The sequence below is a fragment of the Poecilia formosa genome, unplaced genomic scaffold (assembly GCF_000485575.1).
Source record: "Poecilia formosa unplaced genomic scaffold, Poecilia_formosa-5.1.2 Scaffold142, whole genome shotgun sequence".
NCBI classification, from domain to species: Eukaryota; Metazoa; Chordata; class Actinopteri; order Cyprinodontiformes; family Poeciliidae; genus Poecilia; species Poecilia formosa.
Window position 1 is genome coordinate 796,798 of NW_006800081.1, and position 23,279 is coordinate 820,076.

At 38.6% G+C, this 23,279-nt stretch overlaps 1 protein-coding gene across 34 annotated transcripts in view; it reads right to left on the reverse strand.

Moving 5' to 3' along the window:
* Positions 1-23,279, reverse strand: part of cacna1aa (calcium channel, voltage-dependent, P/Q type, alpha 1A subunit, a) — an 83,387-nt gene that overhangs the window by 42,027 nt on the left and 18,081 nt on the right. For 27 of the 34 annotated variants that reach the window (XM_016676840.1, XM_016676842.1, XM_016676830.1 and 24 more), the window contains exons 2-19: positions 19,286-19,391; positions 18,938-19,077; positions 12,097-12,188; positions 10,939-11,091; positions 10,611-10,798; positions 7,386-7,489; positions 7,149-7,264; positions 6,250-6,294; positions 6,061-6,144; positions 4,843-5,049; positions 4,276-4,388; positions 4,031-4,143; positions 3,800-3,931; positions 3,483-3,555; positions 2,713-2,830; positions 2,424-2,491; positions 2,139-2,245; positions 8-58 (exon numbers count right to left, since the gene is read on the reverse strand). In XM_016676840.1, the coding sequence (XP_016532326.1) occupies positions 8-58; positions 2,139-2,245; positions 2,424-2,491; positions 2,713-2,830; positions 3,483-3,555; positions 3,800-3,931; positions 4,031-4,143; positions 4,276-4,388; positions 4,843-5,049; positions 6,061-6,144; positions 6,250-6,294; positions 7,149-7,264; positions 7,386-7,489; positions 10,611-10,798; positions 10,939-11,091; positions 12,097-12,188; positions 18,938-19,077; positions 19,286-19,391 (2,010 nt within the window). The remainder of the gene's footprint in view (positions 1-7; positions 59-2,138; positions 2,246-2,423; positions 2,492-2,712; positions 2,831-3,482; positions 3,556-3,799; positions 3,932-4,030; positions 4,144-4,275; positions 4,389-4,842; positions 5,050-6,060; positions 6,145-6,249; positions 6,295-7,148; positions 7,265-7,385; positions 7,490-10,610; positions 10,799-10,938; positions 11,092-12,096; positions 12,189-18,937; positions 19,078-19,285; positions 19,392-23,279) is intronic. The other 7 variants (XM_016676844.1, XM_016676845.1, XM_016676846.1 and 4 more) reach the window with 1 other exon arrangement.

Below are 23,279 nucleotides of genomic sequence, written 5' to 3' on the forward strand. Positions count from 1 at the left end.
TAAATACCAGTCCAGAAAGGGGTCGGATGCGTTGTGACACTCACTGTGTACTTTGTTGCTGAGGAGGGAAACAGCTGGTGAGTGAAATGGCACAAAATAACAGAAGGATTTTATTCCAAAATTGGTGATGTGTCCACCATAGCAAAGACTGAGCCAACTCAGAAAAATTGCACTGCAGATATTAATTCAGAAAAGCGTTTCATTTTCATAAATGCCAATTTGCTTTGCTTTTTTTTTTTTTTTTTTTTTAAGAAATTTTGACATTTTGGAATGCAATCCTTTACATAGAGACACAATACAAAATGCACATTAAACAGTCACCCAAACCACTGAGTCAGCAGTCTGCTCCACCTCTCAATCAAAATCTGTGCCATTTATGCAACGCTGGGCTTTTTGTGATATTCAAAATGTCCTTATGCGGCATGCCTCCCACCATCATTTAATGCGAGGATGCAAGGATTTAAAAAAGAAAAAAAAAAATCGCATAGTGTCTATTGAAGCGTGCGTTCATGTTCTATTTATTTGTGATATTCAAATAATATTAAAAAGTCAAACACAGCAAAATACATTTGTCATTCTGACTTTATTACGGTGTGTAATTTAATATGCTCTCATGCTAAGTAGAATATAATTAAGTTCCCAAATGATGAACATGAAAATTATGGCTATTGCCTACGTTTGTGCATTCCACTATGATGGTTTGATTTTGAACATAAAAATGGACTCTGTCGTCATGCTGTTGTTTTGCAGGGTTTTATGTAGATTTCACAGTAGCCTTCTTTCTGAGACAACCACAGAATATCTTCTTAAAAGATTCTGTATGCATCAGTGGTGACCCCATGTTGAAAATCCCTGCTTGGAAAAGGGAAGGTCTGTTTCGAGGAGGAATTTCAATAGATTTCCCAAATCCTTTCACAAGTTTGGGATTTCAAGCAGAATTGAAAACTCGAAGTAACCTTCTGTTCTAAAATTTAAAATAAGACTTGAACATCCTCTCAGTTACAAATTCAGTCTTATTTTGCAACATATGGCCTTAATCAGGTGTCACAGGTGGAAGTTTTTATCTTTCTAACTACGCATATTAGGAAACGTTCCTAGAAGCTGAATGATAGGATGGAGCTTCTGCATGCAATTGAAACAAAGGCAAAACACTTAATGCCTATGACTAAGACAAAAATACACATATGCTTACAGAGAAAGTGCAGATCTGTGGAAATTAAAGAAATAACCATAACTTATGAAATAATGGACTAAACAACAGTCAGATACTATATTTACAGAGGCTAAGGCATCAGAGGAGTATGGTCAGTGTCCACCTGTCATGTGTGTGGTCTCCCTGTTGTGCTGACCATATTGTGGTGTGAGTTTGTGTGTGTGACAGAGTGTGTGCAAGTGGGACTGTGTGAACTTTATCAGTAACAAAAGGAAAGACCCCTGTGTATCCAGAGAGAAGAGATCAAAGACTTATCTGGCTCGAGGAGAACTGGCACAGAGCAGTGTGTGTGTGTGTGTGTGTGTGTGTGTGTGTGTGTGTGTGTGTGTGTGTTTTATCAGGCAATCGGGCAATGTGGCATACTGGGTTTGGCTCTGGTAAGCTGCCTTACATCGAGACCAATGCATTCTCTCTTACTTCAACTCCTCCTTGGTGAAGAACAAGTTAGTTTGTACAAGAAAATGATCAACAAAGAAAAACCTATTGCATTTATGCATGACAGACTTATTATATATGCTCAGTTGAATTCATTGCATTTATATCATTCTAATTCAGAATACATGTCGTCTAAAGGCACTTTGCCAAAAGAAAATTCAGTCAAACAATACAGGCAGATTCCAAGCCAAGCACACAGTCCCAGCGGATAATTTTAGTAGCTAGTCAAAGTACCAATAGAAGCAAAAAACAGATGTAAAAAGACACAACCAAAACAGACAAATGAAATGACATAAAGAAGACAAGGCAGTAATCATATGCCCGCTTCAGCACAAAATTACATTTTTCAACCAAGTGTATCCCTATCAACTAAAATGGGAGGGGGGGAAAGGGAAAATACTAATAAAGTAAATTCTCCTGTAAAAATTCTTGACATTCAGATGGAAAAGCTAAAAGAAAAGACATAATAGTGGCAATGACAAAAACTCACGCTGCAATGGAGAGGTTGGCGGCTGACAACGGGCTGACTTCAGCCACCTCCTTTGCTTTCTGCAGGGCAATCTTCTGGCTGGCAGCTTCCTCTTCTTCCTGCTCATCCTGCAGAAAAAGGATTATAGATGGAAATCAAGCACAACGTAAGTGAAACAAAGAGAAACTGAAAGTGCAAATAAGTGGAACAGAACAACCCTCTCCGTAAAGAAAAATAAAATAAAATCTCTGGTTTTAAAAGTAAGAAACTCATATAAAGTGTCAAGAAAACTGGGAAATACTTTACCTTGGTCAGTTCTTGAGCATTGGCTAAATTGTCCACAGCGATGGCCAAGAACACATTTAGCAATGTGTCTAAGCACAGAGTTAAAAAAAAAAAAAATACAATTCCTCTGGCATCACAAAAGAGTACAATGCAGTATACACCCATAAACAAACAGCAAACCACATCTTTATAACGAAGTGACAGGTTATATTAAGTATTTATTAAGTATTTATTAAGTATAACCGTCAGTATTTAGCTCAGGGATTGATGTGCTTATGTGTTTCTTCACCACATCCCCGTCAAAGGATACAGTTGCCAAAAAGAGTGAGAACAATAAAGAAGACAGAGAAGGCCATCCCTTTCTGAACTCCACCCTGAGACTGGATGCCGTCATACATCACCACGTTCCAGTCCTCACCAGTGAGGATCTGTTACACAGACACACAAAATCCAACAAAGTTACTCCAAGATTCACGGATATGACACACAAAGCTCAGTCGCATTTATTGGCAACCCTTGTAAAGATGTGAAAATGACCAGAACATAGATTCAACTCTTCTTTGAAGAATATTTTTGAAGCCAATTTTAAGAAACAGCTTTTAGAGAGAGACTACAAGTCACTGTTGGCAAACTTATTGATATACCAAGCAAGTGGCATAAAATGATAGGAACCAAAGCATTTTCAAATGATGTAGTTTTCTTTTCATGCTGATCAGAGCTTCTGAGAACTCCTAATTTGTAATCTATGACTCCCTGGGGTCATATTTATAATATGCGGAGCAGCTCATTTATTTTAGTAACTGGCCAATAGACTGGATAAGGATCCAGATTTGTCTTCAGAAACACTCTCCTTGTGGTCACTGCATTTTATTTTAATCAACCACCAGATGCTATCTACATACCCATTGGTTGCCTGGGAATGGTACCAGAAAAAGTATTTTCTGTAACATAGGGATGTGTAGTTTCTTCCTTTTATACTGCATGTTTATGAGCAAATTGTTAAGCCCGATAAAAACTAGTTTTTCCAATCGTTTTCCCTCCCTCCCGTCTTTCCTCTTTCAGAATATTGCCTCCGCTCACCTGAAACACCGTCATTATTGCTGCAGGGAAGGTATCGAAATTGGTCGGAGGGGTGCCATTTTCAAAATTAAACCTAGTAGGAGGTAAAAAGAAAAAAAGAAAAAGAAAAAAGAAAATATAAAAAACACAACAAATAGCAGTAAAAACAGATCTGTCTCACAAGTAAAGCTCATTATGTTTCAAAAACAATTTTAAAAGATTACTCAGAAACCAGCAATTAACAGAAAGCTGTCTCTTGGCGGAAAACTGCAGCAAATGAGGTCAATTATGAGAGAAAGAAAAAGAGAGAGAGAGAGAGAGAAGAAAACAGCACTGACTGTCCTCCGAAGAGCTGCATGCCCAGAAGGGCAAAGACAACTATGAAGAGGAAGAGCAGGAAGAGCAAGCTGATGATGGACTTCATGGAATTGAGAAGAGAGACGACAAGGTTACGCAACGATGCCCAGTACCTGGAGAGAGGAAGTGTGTAATAAATTATGCTTAATGGTGACGGCAACAGGAAGTTGTGTCATTTTTAGATGGTGAGGGATAATATTTCTCTGACTCACTTGGTGACTTTGAAGATTCTTAATAACCTGAGAGCCCGTAGCACGCTGATGCCAAACGACGTGCCCGGTTGGATGATTGACCACAACACTTCAAATATGCTGCCACAAATCACCTAGTGCAAATATACAAATGAATAAGTAAATAAATACATTATACACACATTTTGCATTTACAAATGTGAGTTGCTTTTTCACTTAAACGTTTGAACAATTGCTCAGTTTTTCAGTGCAACGCAGGATCTCACAATGCAGTCGAAACAGTTGAAGGAGGAGTTGAGGTAGGCCTGTTTTCCGAGGCCGTACATTTTAACACACATCTCAGTCAGGAAAATCCCCAGGAAGATGAACTCAGCATAAACTGCAGATGGAAGAAAACAGTAAAAAAAAATATACATTTTTAAATTTTAAAATGGCAAAGTTTTGATCTGATTTCCAAGCTTTGGTGCAAAGAAAATTTGAGAGAGATTATGTCAGCCAACCAATTTGTCTGCATAGTGGATTTATCTCAGGTACATGAAGTGGGAAGGAAAGTGTTAAAGGTAGAGCCTAGTTAAAACGATGGTCAGCAGTTTACATCTGCATGTATATGATATACATGCAGATTCAGATATGCAGCTCCTGGTTACTTCTGGATATACTTGTTTGTTGATGGCTATGTCAGCTTCTTCATGGATTTAGCCAAATTACAGAAAAAAAAAAAAAATAAAAAATGTGCTAACCCACTTCCTTTCTGTAAAGCTGTGATGGCAACATTTATGTGTTTGCGGGGATAATCTTGTACATAAAGAGAGCTTGTGTTCCCTCCTACTCACATAGAAAATCTGAAAGTGGTTCAGGCTGGTCGTAGTGCACTACAGCCACACACAGTGTGTTGAGGCCCACCAAAAACAACACGGTCCAGTAAAACGCCTGGGACTTGACAACTCGTCGTACAAAGAAGCGAAACCGCCGCTCCCGCCGCTTGAAGGTTGAGCCTTCGAGTTTGGAGCTTTTCAGACTGGCACGAGCAAACGGTGAACCTGGAGAATATTAATCAAGAGGTAAACAATTTAACCAGTACACAAATCACTTCACTTGAACGTGCAGCTCTCATAAGTAAAAGGGCAACATAGAGTACATCAATAATAAATGTATAACCTCTAAGGTAGTCATGAAACCAATATAAGGTCACAGTAAAATCATTCATGACCACAGGACTAAACATCAACCTTATGCTTCAGTGACTCTTTGACTAAAAGGAACATAGAGATTGTTTTGTTGGGTGGCAAATTCTGAACAATGTATATATTTTTAACGTTACTGATTAGCAAATTCAGTAACGTTTTTTGACATTTTGTCCGTTTACAATAAACTGCCCCTGAAAGTTTATTGTGAAGTGAGAGTAGAAGGACGCGTTAGTTTAGAAAAGTAAAAAGTGTGGCATCTGTTTCTATTCAGCCTTCTGAAGTCAACTCGTTGCAGAACTACCTCTTTTATTTAGCCTTTTTTGCAAATTTGGCACTTACAGTTGCAAGCCTTCTGGAGAATATCTGTCTGTATCAGTGTTGCATACAAACAGTCTATAATTAGTCCAAGTCAGAGTGGGCAGAGATTATCTTCGATCATCTAATTTAAAGTCTTCTATAATTCAGGTTTGGATTTAAATCTAACTAAAAAGTGTTACCGTGCATGAACAGGATTTGATCTAAACCCAGATTGTGAAGTACTGGGAAATGTAACATTACAACTAAGGCATGTAGAATGAAACAGAAACTTAAGGTCACTCTCTTTTGCAAGAAGATCCGAAGACATAAAACTGAACTGAAACAATAACGTCTTGTTAAAGACGGGGGGAGGGGGAGACGGCATGGAGGGAGAAATGTAATACCAGGAAGAACACAGCCGTACAGAAGAAGACAGAAAAGCAAAGGGCAGAAGAAGGGAAGAGACGGTGGTCAGATAATACTGAAATGCAAGATAAGATACCATCTCTGTGTACCTGAGGTTTGTGTGTGCTTGAGACAGATTAAGTGAGACAGGACATAACTTACCCAGTGCCAGATCTCCCTCTCCTTCCTCTGGATTGAGGAGCTCCGCTTTGCTCTTATGGTTTTTTGTAGCTCTTCTACGAGAACCTGTGGCAAGATAACACTTTTTTTTAAGCCAATAAAACTCATGTTGAAATGCGTGGTTTACAGACTGGAAAAGCTCAATAATATGTGCACAGCGTTATCACGTACCATCATAATCATTTTCATTCTCATCGTCTGCCAAGATGACCTCTTCTACAAAACAAAGAGAGAAACTGTTACTGTCAAACATATCTTCACGTTTTGGCGTAACAGCAGCAAAATCAAGCCGAGCATCAGTTTAACACTAAGAAGAAGACTAAAAATATCAAAAAGTAACTAAGAGAGAAACTTGTTTGTTTTGTACATATAACAAACATTTGAAACTGTGGATCTTGAATATGAAAGTAAAATCATGTGCCTGTGTGTGCCTGCTGCTCTGACTTCACTCCAAAGACACGTGTGACAAAGGATCAATGCTGCCAGATATGAGTGATTTCACTCAACATCAAACAGAAACGACAACTGTGTGCCTTGGGTCATTTATCCGTACCTTTCAGTTTTCACGCAGGTTGTCTTTTTAAGAAACTCAAAGGTCTGTTTCCATTTTTATTTCTTTTTCTCTTTCTGATGATAAGCCTTCCATCCCATCCCCCTTTCCCATAAGCATCTGCTACACATTGAGTGTAATGTAATCAGGAATCGGAAGAATCATACAAGTAATTTGGTCAATTGACTACGCACTTCAATTAAAGTGTTGCGTATTTATTTTTTGATAAATCGCTCTTACCTATTATGAAATAATAAAATTCAGTCTCTTTTTTTAGATCAACAAATACAGAATCTATTAAAAGGGCAAAAGTAAATTACACCTTGCTATGTAACATTATCGTTGAATATCGTTCTGTGACGAACTATTGAAATCGTACAAAGCGAGATTCCAGTTTGTTGTTTGCCAAAGGATGAAACCAAACGTTCTTTTGATGGAATAATTTCAGGTGAAGGGAGGTTTTCGGATGGCCTCATTTCTCTCCAAGACGTGTGAAGCGCGTGCGGTGAACTCTCCGTACCGGCCTTGCAGATCCACTCCAGGTACCCATTGAGTTCCCTCTCAATCTGCTGCTGTCGTCTGAGCTTCAGGAACTCTCTCCTGTTCTCCACACGCTCCCTTTCTTTGGCAAACTCCCTAAAGAGAGAAACACAAAAGAAAATGACAACTTTACTGCGGACAACACTGATCCAGCTTAGGAAAATTAGCTAATTGCATTGTACATTGGCTATGATGTGACATAAACTTCCAAACTTACCCTGACAACACGCCAAGCACCAGGTTGAGCATGAAGAAGGAGCCGATGATGATAAGCGGGATGAAATACATCCAGTTCCATGCGCTCCCTGAGGCGTCGTTGCTCTGGAAACACACACCCAGACAATTTGCAGAGTAGTCTGTGTTTTGCTCTCTGCTCCTTTTACTGGTTTATGCCAACAGATATGTCACGTGTTCGGCTGATTACCAACAAAATCAACTACAAACGGTTCGATAATTACACATATGAAATATTTCAAAGTAGACTTTAGGTGGCAAAGCAGAGAAACAGATATAATAAGTGAACTAAAACAGAGAATTGATGTTGATGGCATGTTTACTGGAATCCCAGTTCAGCTTGAAATAAAAAGTTGTTCCAAGGATTTTTATGTGATACATTTATACTTTTGATATTACAAACTTAAGTGACTTTTACTACCTGAAAATCAACCTGCTAAGAGTAGGCTTCCAAATGTAACGCTCCATATGCCGTAGAAGCAGAAACACCAGAATGACATGAATGTGCTTGAAGTCATCTTAATAAGTAAATGCATCTCTGCCACTCTATTTAGCTGCACTGTCAAAGTAAATAATATATAAGAAATGCTTTTCTTGTTCCATCTCTGCTCCTGACATTTTCCGGTTTAGGGAACTGTTTTCCTTATTCTCATTAGAGCCTTCGTTTCTTGTGTCCATAATGTTTTTAAACCATATCTAATCACTCCAAATTATTGTATTTTTTATGTCTGCACACCTCCCATTCTTTATCCATTCCCATCCCCTCATTATCACTGATTGGCCTTTCCGGAAATGTCTTCTTTTACTCTTTCTGCCTTGGACTGTCGTCTCCCAGTCTCAAGTCACCCATCTCCCCCCTCATTCCTACCACCTGCATGCAAGCCGCTGCTACTGCTGTGTACTCAGAGTACTGCAGACCTTTTTTTTTCTGCCATTAAACTTTTATTGCTCCTCTTCCTCAGCAGCTGCAAGAATAACTTGGACTGAACAGGCTCTTTTAAATATGGAGCAGCATCGGGAAGGAGAGGCACGACGAGAGAGTGCAACAGACAGGGGAGAGCAGCAGAGGGATGGAGGGGAGAAAGATTAGAACAAACAGACATAGCAAACACTGAGTAGCAATTAGCAAAAGACGGAGTTGTCGTTTTCACGCAAAAAGAAGTTTAGAGCAAAATTCTGTCTACATATTTGCCGTCACTTTGGCAGAATGTATTTAAATATCCTGGTTTTCTAGTATAGACTCAACTTTAAGCATTGTCCATGAATTTTGAACAGGGCTGGGGAACAGGGTTTTAGGAAGACTGATGTTAACATACTTTATTTGTTCCAAGTCTCGTTGTGATGTGTATTTGATATACATTTTCTGTTGGAACACCTATTTGTGTCTAAAGATCAGCCATCTGACCCAAACACTTTCGACCTCATGAAAGGAAATCTTATAGAAAGTTGAGGAAAGGGGAAACACTCAGCAAATGATAAACAGGTCAGCTAAAAAAAAATTATATGTTAAAGATATTCAGAAAATGATAATATTGTGAAAAAAAACGATGCTGTCTGGGTCTCTGGGCAACACAGTCATGGGGAAGACTGCTGACTTGACAGATGTCCAGAAGACAGTCACAGATACCCTCCACAAGGAGGATGAGCCTCAAAAGGCCATTGCTAAAGAGGCCAGTTGTTCACAGAGTGAATATTCATAGACAGTTCAGTGGAAGAAAAAAAGTGTGTGCAGCAGAAACAGGGAATCTCTCCGTGTTCTCCTTGCTGGTTGTTTCTCTGGATTTATGGTTTTTGTTCTGTCTTGGCTCCATTGTTTTTTTTTTAAAGTTTCAGTCACCTTATTTTATGAAACATTCATCATCAACTCTCCGCTCTCGCATCGGGGCCCTACCTTAAAACCACACCCCATGACACAAATCCTTTTTGTGGGCTACCGACGTCGCAATTTTGGTCTCAAGAAACTCCTGAACCGGAGACAAGTTCAGAAGCGTCTTAGCTGGACTGAGGAGAAAAAGAAATGGACTCTTTCTCGGTGGTCCAAAGTCATTTCATTTGGAGATCAAGGTCCCAGAGTCTGGAGTAAAATTAAAGCGGCTCAGATTCTTCGTTGCTTGAACAGTTGTCAGTGAGGTTAGAGGTCGCTACGTCACCCTCTGGTGTTGCTTCATCGTGTTCACCGAAGTCCACAGTCAACACAGCCATCTATCAGGAAATTTTAGAGCACTTCATGCTTCTGCTGACAGGCTGCGTGGAGATGCTGATTTTATTTCCCAGCAGGTCTTGGCACCTGCCCACATTGCAGGGATTTATTGGGTGCTGTCAAAAGGAAAAGGAGAGCCACCGCACTGAACAATACTGATGACCTGAAGGCTGCGATGAAAGTGACCAGGGCTTTCAATACACCTCACCCAGTCACCCAGGATGACTGTCTCCACGCCACACCGCACTGATGCAGTAGTTTGTGCAAAAGAACCCAAGATCGAGAATTAAGTACATAGGGGAAAAAAACAACAACATACTTTTAACAAGAGTGATATTCCTGTGTAACACATCTGTTTTTACTTACTTTATAAAATATCAAAATTTCAGTGAGACTGACTTTTGGGCAATCACTCTCTATAAGTTATGCTAACCAAAATGACAAGAAAGAGAAGCTTGAAATGTTTCACGCTATGTGCAACGAATCCGTATAATATATTAATTTCACTTTTTAAAATGAGTGACTAAAAATCTTTTCACAATATAATTTTTTTTTTTTAGATTTACCTGTACTGGAAAGTATTCTTCTCCACACTGAAGACAGTGTTGCATTCCTATATAATGAGACGACACTGGCTAAGAAAGAAGCCCCCACTTCAAAACTGACAAGAAGTTCAACTGAAGTCTAAAGTTAGTCCACGTAGATAAGTCAAGTCCAACTGGAGACAGGTGCAATGGTCAGATGAGGCAAAGACTGAGCAAATTTGGCAAAATAAAAATAGACATGTCTGGAGCAGTCATTGTGACCTTTCAAACCCAGGAAGAATGACTCAACAATCGAGCACGGTGGTAGCTTCACGTCACGGTCTTAAACTCTGCCAACGGTACTGCTTCACTGCCGTGTTGTATAAAGTGGGTTGACCTGTACAACATGAAGCCATATGGCAACACAGTAGTAAAAAAAAACAAAACAAAAAAAAACTGAAACATTCTGCTTGGTTGTACGCACATAGTAGAGCAGGTCTGTCCAGCCCTCCATGGTGATGCACTGGAAGACGGTGAGAATAGCAAACAGGATGTTGTCAAACTGGGTAATGCCAAAGTTTGGTCCCAACCAGCGCCCCCTGCAAACGGTGCCATTTGGACACTCCCGGGATGGAGGTTCTTCGCCACATGGGAACTCTTCCCGGATCTCACCTGTTTTTGGGCGGAAGCGGGAATTCATAAAAGAACAAAAATAGTGACAGGTCATTATGTCGTGCATACAATGGTATTACTTTTATTTCTTATAGACCTGAATGAACTATAATATGTATTCATCACAAGGACATTTTCACCTGTGTGGTTGTCAAAGCAGGTTTTGTGGAATTTGCCTATGTAGAACTCCAGACCGATGATGGCAAACATGAGGATGGCAAAGAAAAGCAACAGGCCAATTTGTAGTAGGGGGATCATGGCCTTCATGATGGATTTGAGCACCACCTGTAAGCCTGAAAAGCACAGCAGAAACACACTTATTTTTGTGCAACACGATTTTTATTTCCTACTTGAAAATGACTATCAGGTCCAGATGTATCACTTTTGTGCTTTCGATCTAATCCATCAAGACAGCACTCGTCAGTCTCCTGGATATGCAGCAGCAGAATTTCAGATGTTTCCAGGGGCACCTCTACACCTCTAAACATGTTCCTGTAGTCTATATTTAACAAATGCTGCTTCATAACTGAACTGAAGTACCAGCCAAAATAACGTTTTTTATATCCTCTCCACAAGGCTCAAAATCTGATCTGCTGAATGACTTTCACTGCGGATCACAATAAAGATCTTTTCCATAAACAACCAAACGCCTCATTGTCATTCTCCTAAAACTAACATTTTGGTTAGCTGCATTCAACGTGCATAATAAATGCTTCACTTTCATAAATTTGTGAACCTCATATAAGAGTCAGTCCAGAAGAGAATAAAACTAAAAGTTGTAAAACTGTGACTGAGAAAAATCAATGAATACATCTGGAGTTTCAGATAACTGAAAGCATCTGATTCTTCTTTTCATGGTGCCTCTAAGTTGAAAAATTTACTTTTTTGGTTTTGCACTGAGCCTTATGGCTAACCACTGTGCCCTGAACCGACCCTTCCTTATTCTGTTGTCACCTTTTGACATAAATTGGGTCGTGAAATAGAGAGGATACAAGTTGACCCTGATTCCTCAGAAAAACTAAGTAAAACAGCCTTTCATTTTAATGTAAAATAGCATGTTGTGCAACTTTAATGTCATAATCAATTCTAACAACATTCATCTCAAGAAAACAAAAAAACAGAATCAGCATGAAACACTGACTTTAAGGCCTGTTAGTCCTTAAAACCAACTAAAACAACAATGAATTTTTAAAAAAAGAACAGCTCATAGTCTTCAAAATTCATCAAAGAAGTAATTCCAAGATAAAGTTGGAGACTTGAAAAAGTTTGCATCGTTCCAATAATAGGTATTGACTTACTAGGTATACCGGACACCAGCTTGAGAGGCCTCAATACCCTCACAGCCCGAAGGGTCCGCAAGTCGAAATCTGAGCCCACAGTGGACAGAATCCTGAAAGCAAAAAAGATAAATGCTCAGATGTGTTCATGGCAAATCAATATTCGAGCCAGTCGGGCTTGTCACTGTCAATCAAACTCTGTGTTTCTCACATTCCCTTTCATCCACACACAACCCCAGCAAGGCCGTTACAAACAACTGGATGAGCACTGTATGTAAATCTTGTAAGAGCCAAACCAATCAATAGAGCTGACAAGTAAAGTAAGACAGAGAAGTGTATCAGGATGAGGGAGAGATACTGCTCTGTATCCAGATTTTAGAGGGACTGCTATAGAAAAGGAAAGATGAAAAAAGAGGGCTGGAAACAGACACAAAGGGAGGTACTACCAGATAGTCTGAATGACTGTTTTTCTTATTTTGTCTGTTTGAGACACATTTTAATTTTCTCAGTCATGCTACACAGTAAGCACATTGTAGTGTGAGCTATAGCACCTTTATCAACACCGATCATCAAAGTTAACAGCTTGAGAAGGTTAAGGTGTTCCTGGGTGCTGATAGACTTCCAGTCAGTCCTTCTGTCTGACGCATTCTGTGAATCATCCGTACTTCCCACTTCTCTCTCTCTCTCTCTCTTCCATTCATCCTATCGCTCTAGCACATTTCTGCTTTCCTCTGTTCCAAAAAGATGGGAAGTGACACAGCAGAAAGTTAATCATGACTCTGAACTCTGCCCACTATGCTCCGATTAGAATACATCACATTTAGAAAGAAGGAAAAGCAACTTTACCTAAGAGTCAGTGGGTGAACAGAAATGCCACTTGAGATAGCACTGGTATAATGGTCTGCACTGGTAGAGATCCAAGAATGGTTTGGTTACCAAAAGTGGTAATTCTTCAATGGTAATTAAAGAACGGCATGTTGATTCTTTAATGACCATTGAAACAACAGCCTCTTTTACAATGAATCTGCATGGTAAGGAGGTAGTGACAGATCTGAAACACCCAACTTGTGAAGCAATGACAGACAGTGTGTGCAGCCAACCGGTTCACTGATTTCAGGAAAAACAAAACAAAAACAAAGATGACCTTCATGGAAGGCAGCCATACTGGATGGGTCAAGCTACCTTGGGTCAAGACAGAGTGGATCACCTGAATTAAATCAAGAGTGGTTGTTTTAGAGCAAAACTGAGAAAGTCTCCTTTTATTCCATTGTGGAAGTATTGCATGTGTAAAACAAAAAGTCAGCAGTGGACCGTTATTTACATAATCCCTTAATTAGTTTCATATAACTGAAAGGGAAGGAAGATGCAGGACAATATGAAGGGAGTATTAAACAACAAATGGCATAAGACATCATTGACTCGATGCTGAAGAAATATTCCAGCTTATTCAAAATGTACTATTTACTTTAGATACACTGTTGTGGATAAGTAGGAAGGCCTTAGTGTTGTCAACCATGTGCTGTCCAGTGTGCTAATAGTTTATTGTTGAAGAAAGACTGTTTATCCGTCATTATCGGTGACCATGCTCACTAGCCTGAGGGTTCACAGCAGGCTCTCATGTGGGGAATGAGCTCAGGAGCAGGGGTGTGACTGACAGCACTAAGACCCTGCTCCTGGGTCTGATTAGCTACAAAGGACAGTAGGAGGCAGAGGAACTTGATTTTTAAAGTTATATACTGCAGGTTTAATGCTTTTAAACCCTTCAGTGAATTGAAAATAATTCTGCAAACGAGAAATAGTCGAAAGTTCTTCACAGCAATGTAACAGATGAACATCCAGCCAATGACTCGCCTTTGATGGAAAGTGTTCCAGACAAGGTTAAAATTACTTTTACATGCAATAAATAACAATAAATGGGGAAATAAATTTCATGTGGCTAAAAAAAAGAAGGGTTCTTAGTCAGCATTGCACTGGGAGAAAAAAAAACACAAAATTACAAACATAAGGTACGCTGACAGCAGACACAATGCCAGACCCTTTTCAGTGTGGAATAAACCAGACTCTTTTTCTATGCTTTGCTTTGTACACTGGGTCTGGACTCCAGACTAGAAACGACTGCTTGCTGGAAGCGTATACTCTGTTGAAGTTTTAAATAATTGGATATTATTTTACCCAACTGCCAACGTTTGGTTGTGATGTATGTAACACGCCAGCTTGAAGCTTATCAGAAATTGTGTGCACTGTAAACAACCCAGCTGGGAACAAAGCCACAACATCTTTGGCAGGAATAAAATATCTTGCTCAGACTTTAATTGCTCAAGCGTTGCTAACATGGCCTGAATGGCTTCCTTCACTTGCTCAGCTCCCATTGCCAGGCTGAAACACCGTGGAAAATCAATGTCAGTCATTCACAACTCCTCCTTCAGTTTGCTGATTGGCACGGCTGAAACTCAACCGAAGAAATCGAGCCGAATGAGAAAAATGCGGAACACTGAAGGAAGATCAGATGAGAATCGAGCAAAATTGCATGGGAAGGCAACGACCAGGCTATTGTGTTTCCATCACAGAGGATAAAATTTTGAAGAAAAAAAAAACAACAATAAAATATACAACTACAAGCACATCTATGGCATCAGAATAGTATGTTCAATGAAAACACACTTAAACAAAGACAATAGATGTGACCATAGCGAGAAAATATGATGAAAACAACACTGATGTAAATTCAGCTCCCAAACAGCATCATTGTCACTGACAGTGTCACACCGACGAAGCAGTTCCTAATTCACACCGTCTCCACGGTTACAGGACCCTATCTCATTCATAAATGTTTCCATGGCAACAGGTACATCGGCTCATTGATAGAATCTTTGTATCACCTTGGAAACAGGGCCAAGGGAGGAGCCAGATTGATTTCTGCTTTTCTTTTTTCCCCCCTGTCCTCTTCTGTGTTTAAATATGCACATTTGGGAAACAACAACAGATAGACACAGGCATGTGAACACCTGCACACAGATCCACAAGGCAAATGGGCGCGAGGTAAAACACACTGGGTGAAAATAAGTACAAATGCAGGAGGTGGGGTTGTTTGGAGAAATCTTCGAGAAATAATTTTTGTTTTTTGCTCCTGAGAGACAGAGGGGCTGTCTAATGTGGAACTTAAAAAAACAAAACACAAATAAACACAAACTCTATGTCTGGACTTTAGGCAAAGGAAGACTAAAGTAATGAAAATTGAGAATTCACATCCACAATTCCAACAATAATATTGGCTGATGTATTCATGTATCCTTCAGATGAGCTCAACTTAATGTAGCAAATCGTTTATGTTCACTTTCAGCAAAAGCAAAATTATTTCTTCTTTTCTCCAAATTATCAAAATATCTTTTCCTGTGCTGTTTATATGATACTATAAAGTATTTAGGATTTAGTGTGAGAGTAAATGTTCTTTTAGGCGAATGTCACACACTACATCAATAAGAAATTAGCATCTTTTAATGAAATCCCTTTAAAAAAAAGAGAAGCAGAGCAAAAAGAAAGAACACTTGAACATCCAAAGTACAGTGTGCTGAAATCTGTTAAATGACAGCAGCAGATGCCTGTAGAATAGCCTGCACAGTATTTAATTATCCGAATGCTAATGCTATGGGGAATTACAGCAATTTTTCACATTAACCTGCAGACACATTTTAAACTGGGAGAGATACTCCTTAAGGGCAACACAGGTGCAATGGGTGACACAGTTGCCATGAAGAAAAAAAAAGAAGTAATTTTTTGATTTTTAGTTGAACACACAGTCAAAACATGTAATTTAGGTCAAATTATAACTGTCCTTACTGTAGTGAAGAAAATTATACTTTTATCTTTAAATATCAGCCATGGGATTGATGCCAATCTCTTTTCCCTGCGTCTCCCAAGCCTATCAGAATCCTGAACAGTCTATATTTACAATACTTTAATATCAGTGGTAGGTAGCATAGTCGCCTGATTGCTCTATTCATTTCTGTGAGGAACTACATTGCAGGCAGAGGTACAGCGGAGGGAGTTATTTATGGTAAAAACGGCTATAAACCAAGAGTAATTGGACTAATAATCAATATTAGAAATTAGAAACAACTCGCCTATTCCCAGGCTCAAACCACTCTGCAAATTTACAACAGATCGATCAATAACACAAAACACAAATTAAATGGCATGCCAAAAGGCTACACACTGTAACTTTTCTCGTCGTTGTATTCCAGCGTAAGTGACATTTCTGAGTTTGAATGTTTTAAAAAGAGCAACTCAAAGAGCTAATATACTGAGTACAAAATGAAAAGTAATGTTTGAAATGGAAATATGTGTAGTTCCAAGTGTGTGTGTGTGTGTCTGTGTGTGTGTGTGTGCATGGACGCTGGTCAGTATGTTATCAAAGGTTTCCAACCAAAGGTAGAAAGAAAGGCCAAGTAGTCTTTTATCTTCAAAGAGCTGTGAACCACCATTCAAAGAAAGCACAACAAAGAATATGTGTGTGTGTGTGTGTGTGTGTGTGTGTGAGAGAGAGTGGACAATATGTAATGTATCACAGAAACATCCCCACAATGGCTGCAGCATTGTGTGTAAATCTTCACACCATTCACCTTTGTCATAAAAAAGGAAGTGACATCGGTACAGAGAGGACGATGCTCACACCAAATCCGTTTTTGTTCTTTAAATTGGTGATGCATTATAGACACAGACAGAGTTTATTGTCATTCTATTGTGCTAATAATTATTACAACAATAAATATAACTGTACTAACCTATACTGGTATAATTATATAACTGTACATAATTATACTATCATTGCTGTGCATACTTATAGAGCCTATTTTAATTTCCCTTTTGAATGTCGCCACTATGCCTATTTTCTTTGTAACTAACTATTCCTTCAAAAATGACAGCTCTTTCCCTTCATTTTTAGTCCTCTAATTCTTTTGTCAATTTCCCTTTTTCACACCTGAACTAACAAAAATAAATAAATACTACCTGAAGTGCCAGTTATCATTTTCACTGCTGGTCACTATTTTAATACTTGGGACTATATTTAATCACAGTGTTTGTTCTTTTCTGCCCATCCGGTAATCATAACAAGCACAGCTTTGTTTTAGGTGTTTATACTTGGGAAATAAGAGCTTAAAGAGCATTCTGGGATGACTGTAATCTAAAATCTAAAATAATATCTCACTGACTTCAGAACGATCAAACACGACGAAGAAATGAAATAACTTCAAATTCCAATTATTTCTTCTAATAAATCCTGGGGTTGGAATTTTTCATGTTAACTTCAAATTCACAGAAATTCTCCTCTTCCCGCTCACTTCATCCCCCTCCTCGTCTTCCTCGCTGCATCTTGCCGTCTCGCTGACACTTGTCTTCTCGCCTCTCTCACAGTGACTCTGTTGTGCCACACTGAGAGGGGCTTGGTGTCATGGTTGCTCTTGTTAAAGCTTACAACCGTACTGCCAGACATGGGCGGGGGGAGAACATTTGTGCCTGTACAGTATTTGTGTGGTTGTGACAAAGTGTGAGAGAGAAAACAGGTGAGCAACAGATGGCAATCACTGTTTCTCCTGACACTTTGTCTGCAAAAAATGCCACAATTGTTGTTATATGTTGTTCAGAACAGAAGTTTATGTCACACCTCATATGTTGGAAATTTTTTTGTTGCTGTTTGTTTGGGGATTTTTTTTTAGCAGTGCATTAAAGATGTTCCTCTTCCCTGGACGGACTGAAAAAATTTAACTTGTGACTTCAATGTTTCTTAAAGTGAAAAAGTTTGGAATAACTGTGTTTTTTTTTTCTCTCTAGTTCATATACAATATAAATTATTCATAGAGGTTAAACGTACGCATATCCCAACTAACAATGTCACCTCTGCTTTTTGCTTTTTATAGCCTTCAACACAGGCTTGAATATTCGTGGGTTATACCTAAAAGTTAGGTCCACATTGGAAAAACAACTAATGTAATGAACTGTTAATTCTGCCAAGAAGAGCACTCAAACAATTAGCCTGAGTTAAGCTCCCAGAAGCTTGGTGAGGGCAACATAATTATGTGGTTTTGTCTGCAGCTTTCTGTCAGACATTTGTACTGGTGTGAATAAACAGTAGAAGAATTTATGAACAACTTTAGCCCGCTGTGGATTAAAGAAAATACAACTTGTGCAACTAATTTTGATTTGAAACATTTAAGTTTTATAATGTTTTAACAATTCACTCCTGAAATAAAGTCACCTGCTCTGAATGGGACCCCCCCTGGTTTTGTACCACCATTTCTAATCCACTTTTGTTGTTGCCTTCAACAAAATTATTGCCTCTTACTCTAGACGTACTCAGAGTTCACATTCAACTTTGCTTTTATTTTGTCCTTCACACACTTTTTTTTTTGTTTCCTTCCTCATCCAACTGTTCCCTATGTTTCTACTTGACTACCAACATGTGTCCATTTTTCTTAAACCTCCCATCTTGCCTCCTCACCAGCGTCTGCTCCATCTGTCCTCCCAACCCGTTCTTGTCTCAGCGTATACTGAGGTGACATTTGTTCGCCACCCAGGCGACTGGCTGCCTGCGGCTCAGCTCTGTGATCTGACTTCTACCTTGCGCAGAATGGGGCCCATTCATTAAAGCAGACGAGCTGGTAAAGGACACTCAAACACGTGTGTGTGTGTGTGCGTGCGTGCGTGTGTGTAGTGAATCCTGGGACGTTAAAACGAACAAAAAGTGGACCAAAATGACACTGAAGGAAAAGACGATTCTGAATTTTGTGAGTTTTTTTTTTTTTTCATGAAGAGACTCAGCATTTAAAGGATGCATTTTAGTGTGCATGCATCTAAAGTTACCTACCCTGTTAGCACCACCACAAAGTCCATGACATTCCATCCATTTCTCAGGTAGGAGTTCTTGTGGAAGGCAAAACCAAGCGCCAGGATCTTTATTCCGGACTCAAAGCAGAAGATTCCTATAAAGTACGGCTCTGTATCGTCCTACGGAAGGAGACAAAACGACAGCAGGAGAATAAAAATGACGACGAGGAGCTTTGTCACAGAAGACTAGAGCTTGCTTTCTGAGTGAGCTTTTTCAAAAGCATGCATCTAATTTCTGAGCTACAATTAAGTAGGACAATAAAAAATGTAGAACAAAATCAAATTGTTAACTTTGGGCACGTTTTAGTCTAATATAAGTTTGACTCACCAGCCGTTCAGACAGCGGTGTCTTGTCCCCATCAGGCAAATGTTGTTCAAGAGCTAGGACAATGCAATTGGCAATGATGGTAGCTAGAATCATCCACTCAAATGGAGTAGGGAGAGTCAGTTAAGGAATAATTGGACCAGTTTTTCAGTGTAAAATGTTTTCACACATAATCATGGCATAATCCCAACTATTCAAAACAGCACTTTATCCATAACACAGTATGCATTGCATTACACAAAGTGACTGATAAAGTTGGCACATAATTGGCAAAGATCATCTTCTCTCAATTCCTCCATGCAAGAAAGAAATCCAGGAAAAACTAAAAAAGGATCGACAAACAGCATATTTTGCTTAAAATACACAAATGGGTTATATTCAGACAGAAATAGAAAAACAACGTATCTGTCCTTAGAAAATGTTTTGTAGCAACTACAGTGGTTTCTTGGGTTCACATGTATCAATATCTTAATTGAAGTGGGTTTTTTTTTTTGTCTTTTTTTAGGCCTTCTATTGACATGATGGGTCTCAAATGTGATGTCCGACACGTCAAACATCCACAAGGCAACATAGGCAACCTGTATGGGCAGCAGCATGTCTGCTAAGCAGTCGACTATCTCAGCAGATAGTCTTGAGTAACTTAAAAATCTGCTGATCAGTGATTTAGATAACTTTACTGTGGCGGTAATAGTCAATATGCTGCATTATTTTTTTTTTTGCAGCGTTAGGTTTCTAATTTAAATAAAAAGCAGTGCTTATTTCTTGTTTAAATATTTTAAAGCCGTGACACTCTCACACAAGCCTGTGGCTGGATGAGAGACTTTTTGAGCATTGAAAATAAGAGCACAATTACTTTGTTGATTTCTAAAAAGTGCACTTCTGCAACGATGCGTAGACACGTGTACGTGAAGTAACAATTAAGATTCATTCCCTACTCTCACGTCCAACGCTTAAAAGAAAAATGAACTATCTGATTCCACTGACTGTAAGTGAGTCAAAGAGACAGCGGGTCCAAAGCTCGAACGGACCTCTGTCTCGCCTCCCTTTTTGCCACTGCTGCCTGTTTACACACACAAAGGGACACACATACACCCACAAGCTCATCGTTATGAGTCAGTTAAATATGCTCTGCTAAGTGTATTTTCTGGTAACACGTCTCCCACGCAGACAAACAAAACAAACACAGACATAGGCTACACCAAAGTGGTAGAAAGCCTGGACAAGAGAGGTTTATTCCATTCAGCTCCATATACAGGCTTGCAGCATCTAAAAGATTGTTCATATCTTAATGTCTTCATCATAGATTGTTTCTGTCAAACAAACAGTGTCGATGTAAATCAGTGCACCTTAGTAATTAAGGTTTTTATTGCTCAGCTGCATTTTGTACTCAAGCACTATAATAAAATATGGCACTACGCCGTGTCTAGCTAATGATGGCGACGTTTTAATGTTGCACTTGGTGCTAAATTAAAGAACTGTTTCAATGTGTTTTCAACGAATTAGACCGATATTGTATCATGTTTTTTTATGTTTAGACTTGTTAAACCTTAGTGGGGTCATTCTACTCTTAAAGCAGATAATTAAAAAGACTTTGAAATTACTGAAACCTTTAATTTCTTTGCAACAACCAAAAAAAAGAGCACTTCTAAGGATAAGGATAACTTTATGTTGAGAAGAGAATGGAAATCTTATTATGCGCTATAGAATGAATCATTCTATTTTAATTTCAGATTCTTTAAAAAATATTTTGTCCCCCAGATTTTGGAAACTTTTGTACATCACGTGCAGAGATGGGGTCTTCCCCACAGCAGTATTTCTGCAAGGATTGCCACTCCGATGGAGACAAATAAGGGATTGATTAAAAGAGAACTGAAAATAAAAAACAGGTGTGATCATACAAAGTTTCACTTACAGAAAAATCAGAAATTTTCAAGCTAACCTAATTATCACGGCTCCTATTTATGCTCCCTTCCTCTATTTCCCCCCTCTTCATCTTTTTCCCATTTTTCTTGCTTCCAGTAGCAGAAGCTATTCCCTTAGTAACAGGAGTTGGCGACTGAATGCTAAGGAGTAAAAAAGCAAGAGGAAGCAATTCAACATCTGGATGCATAAAACAGCTGTTAAACAGAATAAGAGCCTAGCTAGGTGCTGGTCCACATTATCACTTTGTCTATTCCAGATTTATTCAATCATAAGTCTGAACCAAAACTGTGTATGTGATTGCAAGTCTGAGTCCCCCCTCCCAACATCCTTTCAGCTATGTGTTTTTATAAAAGTCTCTTCATGTTCATTTGTACTTGAAAAGACGGCATGGGGTTAGGGTGCATCAGACTGAAAACAAGAGGAACAATGGAGGAAACGACAATAGAAAAGAGACTGATTTAGTAACAAGAGGACAAAAGGACAAATATATCATTTGTGCACGAACCATGTAAGGAATAACTGTTAAGCATGACTATGTACTGTCATTAATTCAGCAGCATATATGATCATGTAAGTGTGTGAAATATATAAAGAGCAAAAGAAACTTGGTGATTAATTTCATATAGTTAAGAGAAAGGCTAAACATTTCGTCAAACACTTCATTTTTTTTATTTTTCACATGCTAAGGCTAATTTAGCCGTAGCATGTTTTTGGAGAGTGGGAGGAAATTACATGCCTAAAGGTCAAAGATGGGATTTGAGTCCACCACCTTTTTTCTCTTAGGTAAAAGTGCTAGCAGCTACACACCATGTCCGAACCTTTTTTGATTCATTCATTCATTCATTTTTTTAAAAACTTCATATCTTGCATGTCCCGTGTGTTTGTGGACTGTCTAATTAGGACGAAGGAGTCAATGAGCTAAAATCTTTAGTTTCCACTTGATAATGTAGTTCAATGTTGATATTTAAAGTGCTGTCAAGGCTTTTTAAACAGTTTTGTAACAAAAAGGTCTGTTTCTTCTGATCAACTGATCTTTGTTTCTAACTCTTTTCTACCTGAAAGAGTAGAGGGATGATTTTAGGGCACCTTTTTAGGTGTTGAGGAGAAAAATTGTTGTTAAAAAAACAATTACTCAGTTTGAAGGTGAAAGAGAACAGCACCAAAATGATTATTAAATTACTGGATCACGCCCTTGTTATTAGTGAGAGAAACAGCTGTTGTAAATGTTGTTTAGCTATGACATCTTCGTCTTTAACATATTGTTTTTTTTTTTTTTTGTCAGATGAAGATTATTTTGCAGGTTTAGTCTTTTTTGTAATTTCAAGGTCTGTTATTTTTTTAATAGTTTACCACCAGAAAAATTAGGTAAAGTTAGACAGCAAATATAATGTGCAGCCCGTTTGGACAGATGCTCTAATGTTAAGATACAGCGGAGTATTTTAACGTTTTGCATTTCATACGATTTGGTTTAAAAGGACTACGGCTGAATGCAAAATGCAAAAAAACATGGGGAGTAAAAAAGCAAAAAGATTCATATTTTAAGAAGAATATTGTTGCATTGACTGGTGGTATTTTGACCAGATTCATTTCTAAAGTACAAACCAAGCCTAGGCTTAAAAAAAAAAATATTTCAACAGACACTGACGAGGCCTTAAAAATGAATGCATATTTAATATTTTTTTGTTGCTGTTGCTTTATTTTTGATTGCTTCATCTTTTACTCACATGGGGTGAACAAACTCTTGAATTTCAGACTTTTAGGTTTAAAATATTTACTGAGACAAGTGCTAATGCATTAGCAGACAGACGCATGCAAAACTCAGAAGAACCGATGACTCATAGCTTGTTATAAACCTTCAATAATGAATCTTTCCTCCCTTCTTAAAAAGCCTCATACAATTAAGCCCAAAAACTGAGAGTTAAAGAGATAACAGCACTATGTTCTCCAAAACCCATTCCATATTGTCTTTCTCTCTCTCTCTATCTCTCTCTCTCCCTCTCTCTCTCTCTATCTCTTTCTCTCTCTCTCTCTTTTGTTTTAGATAACATTTGCCTTGAATTATCACCGTTTTCAA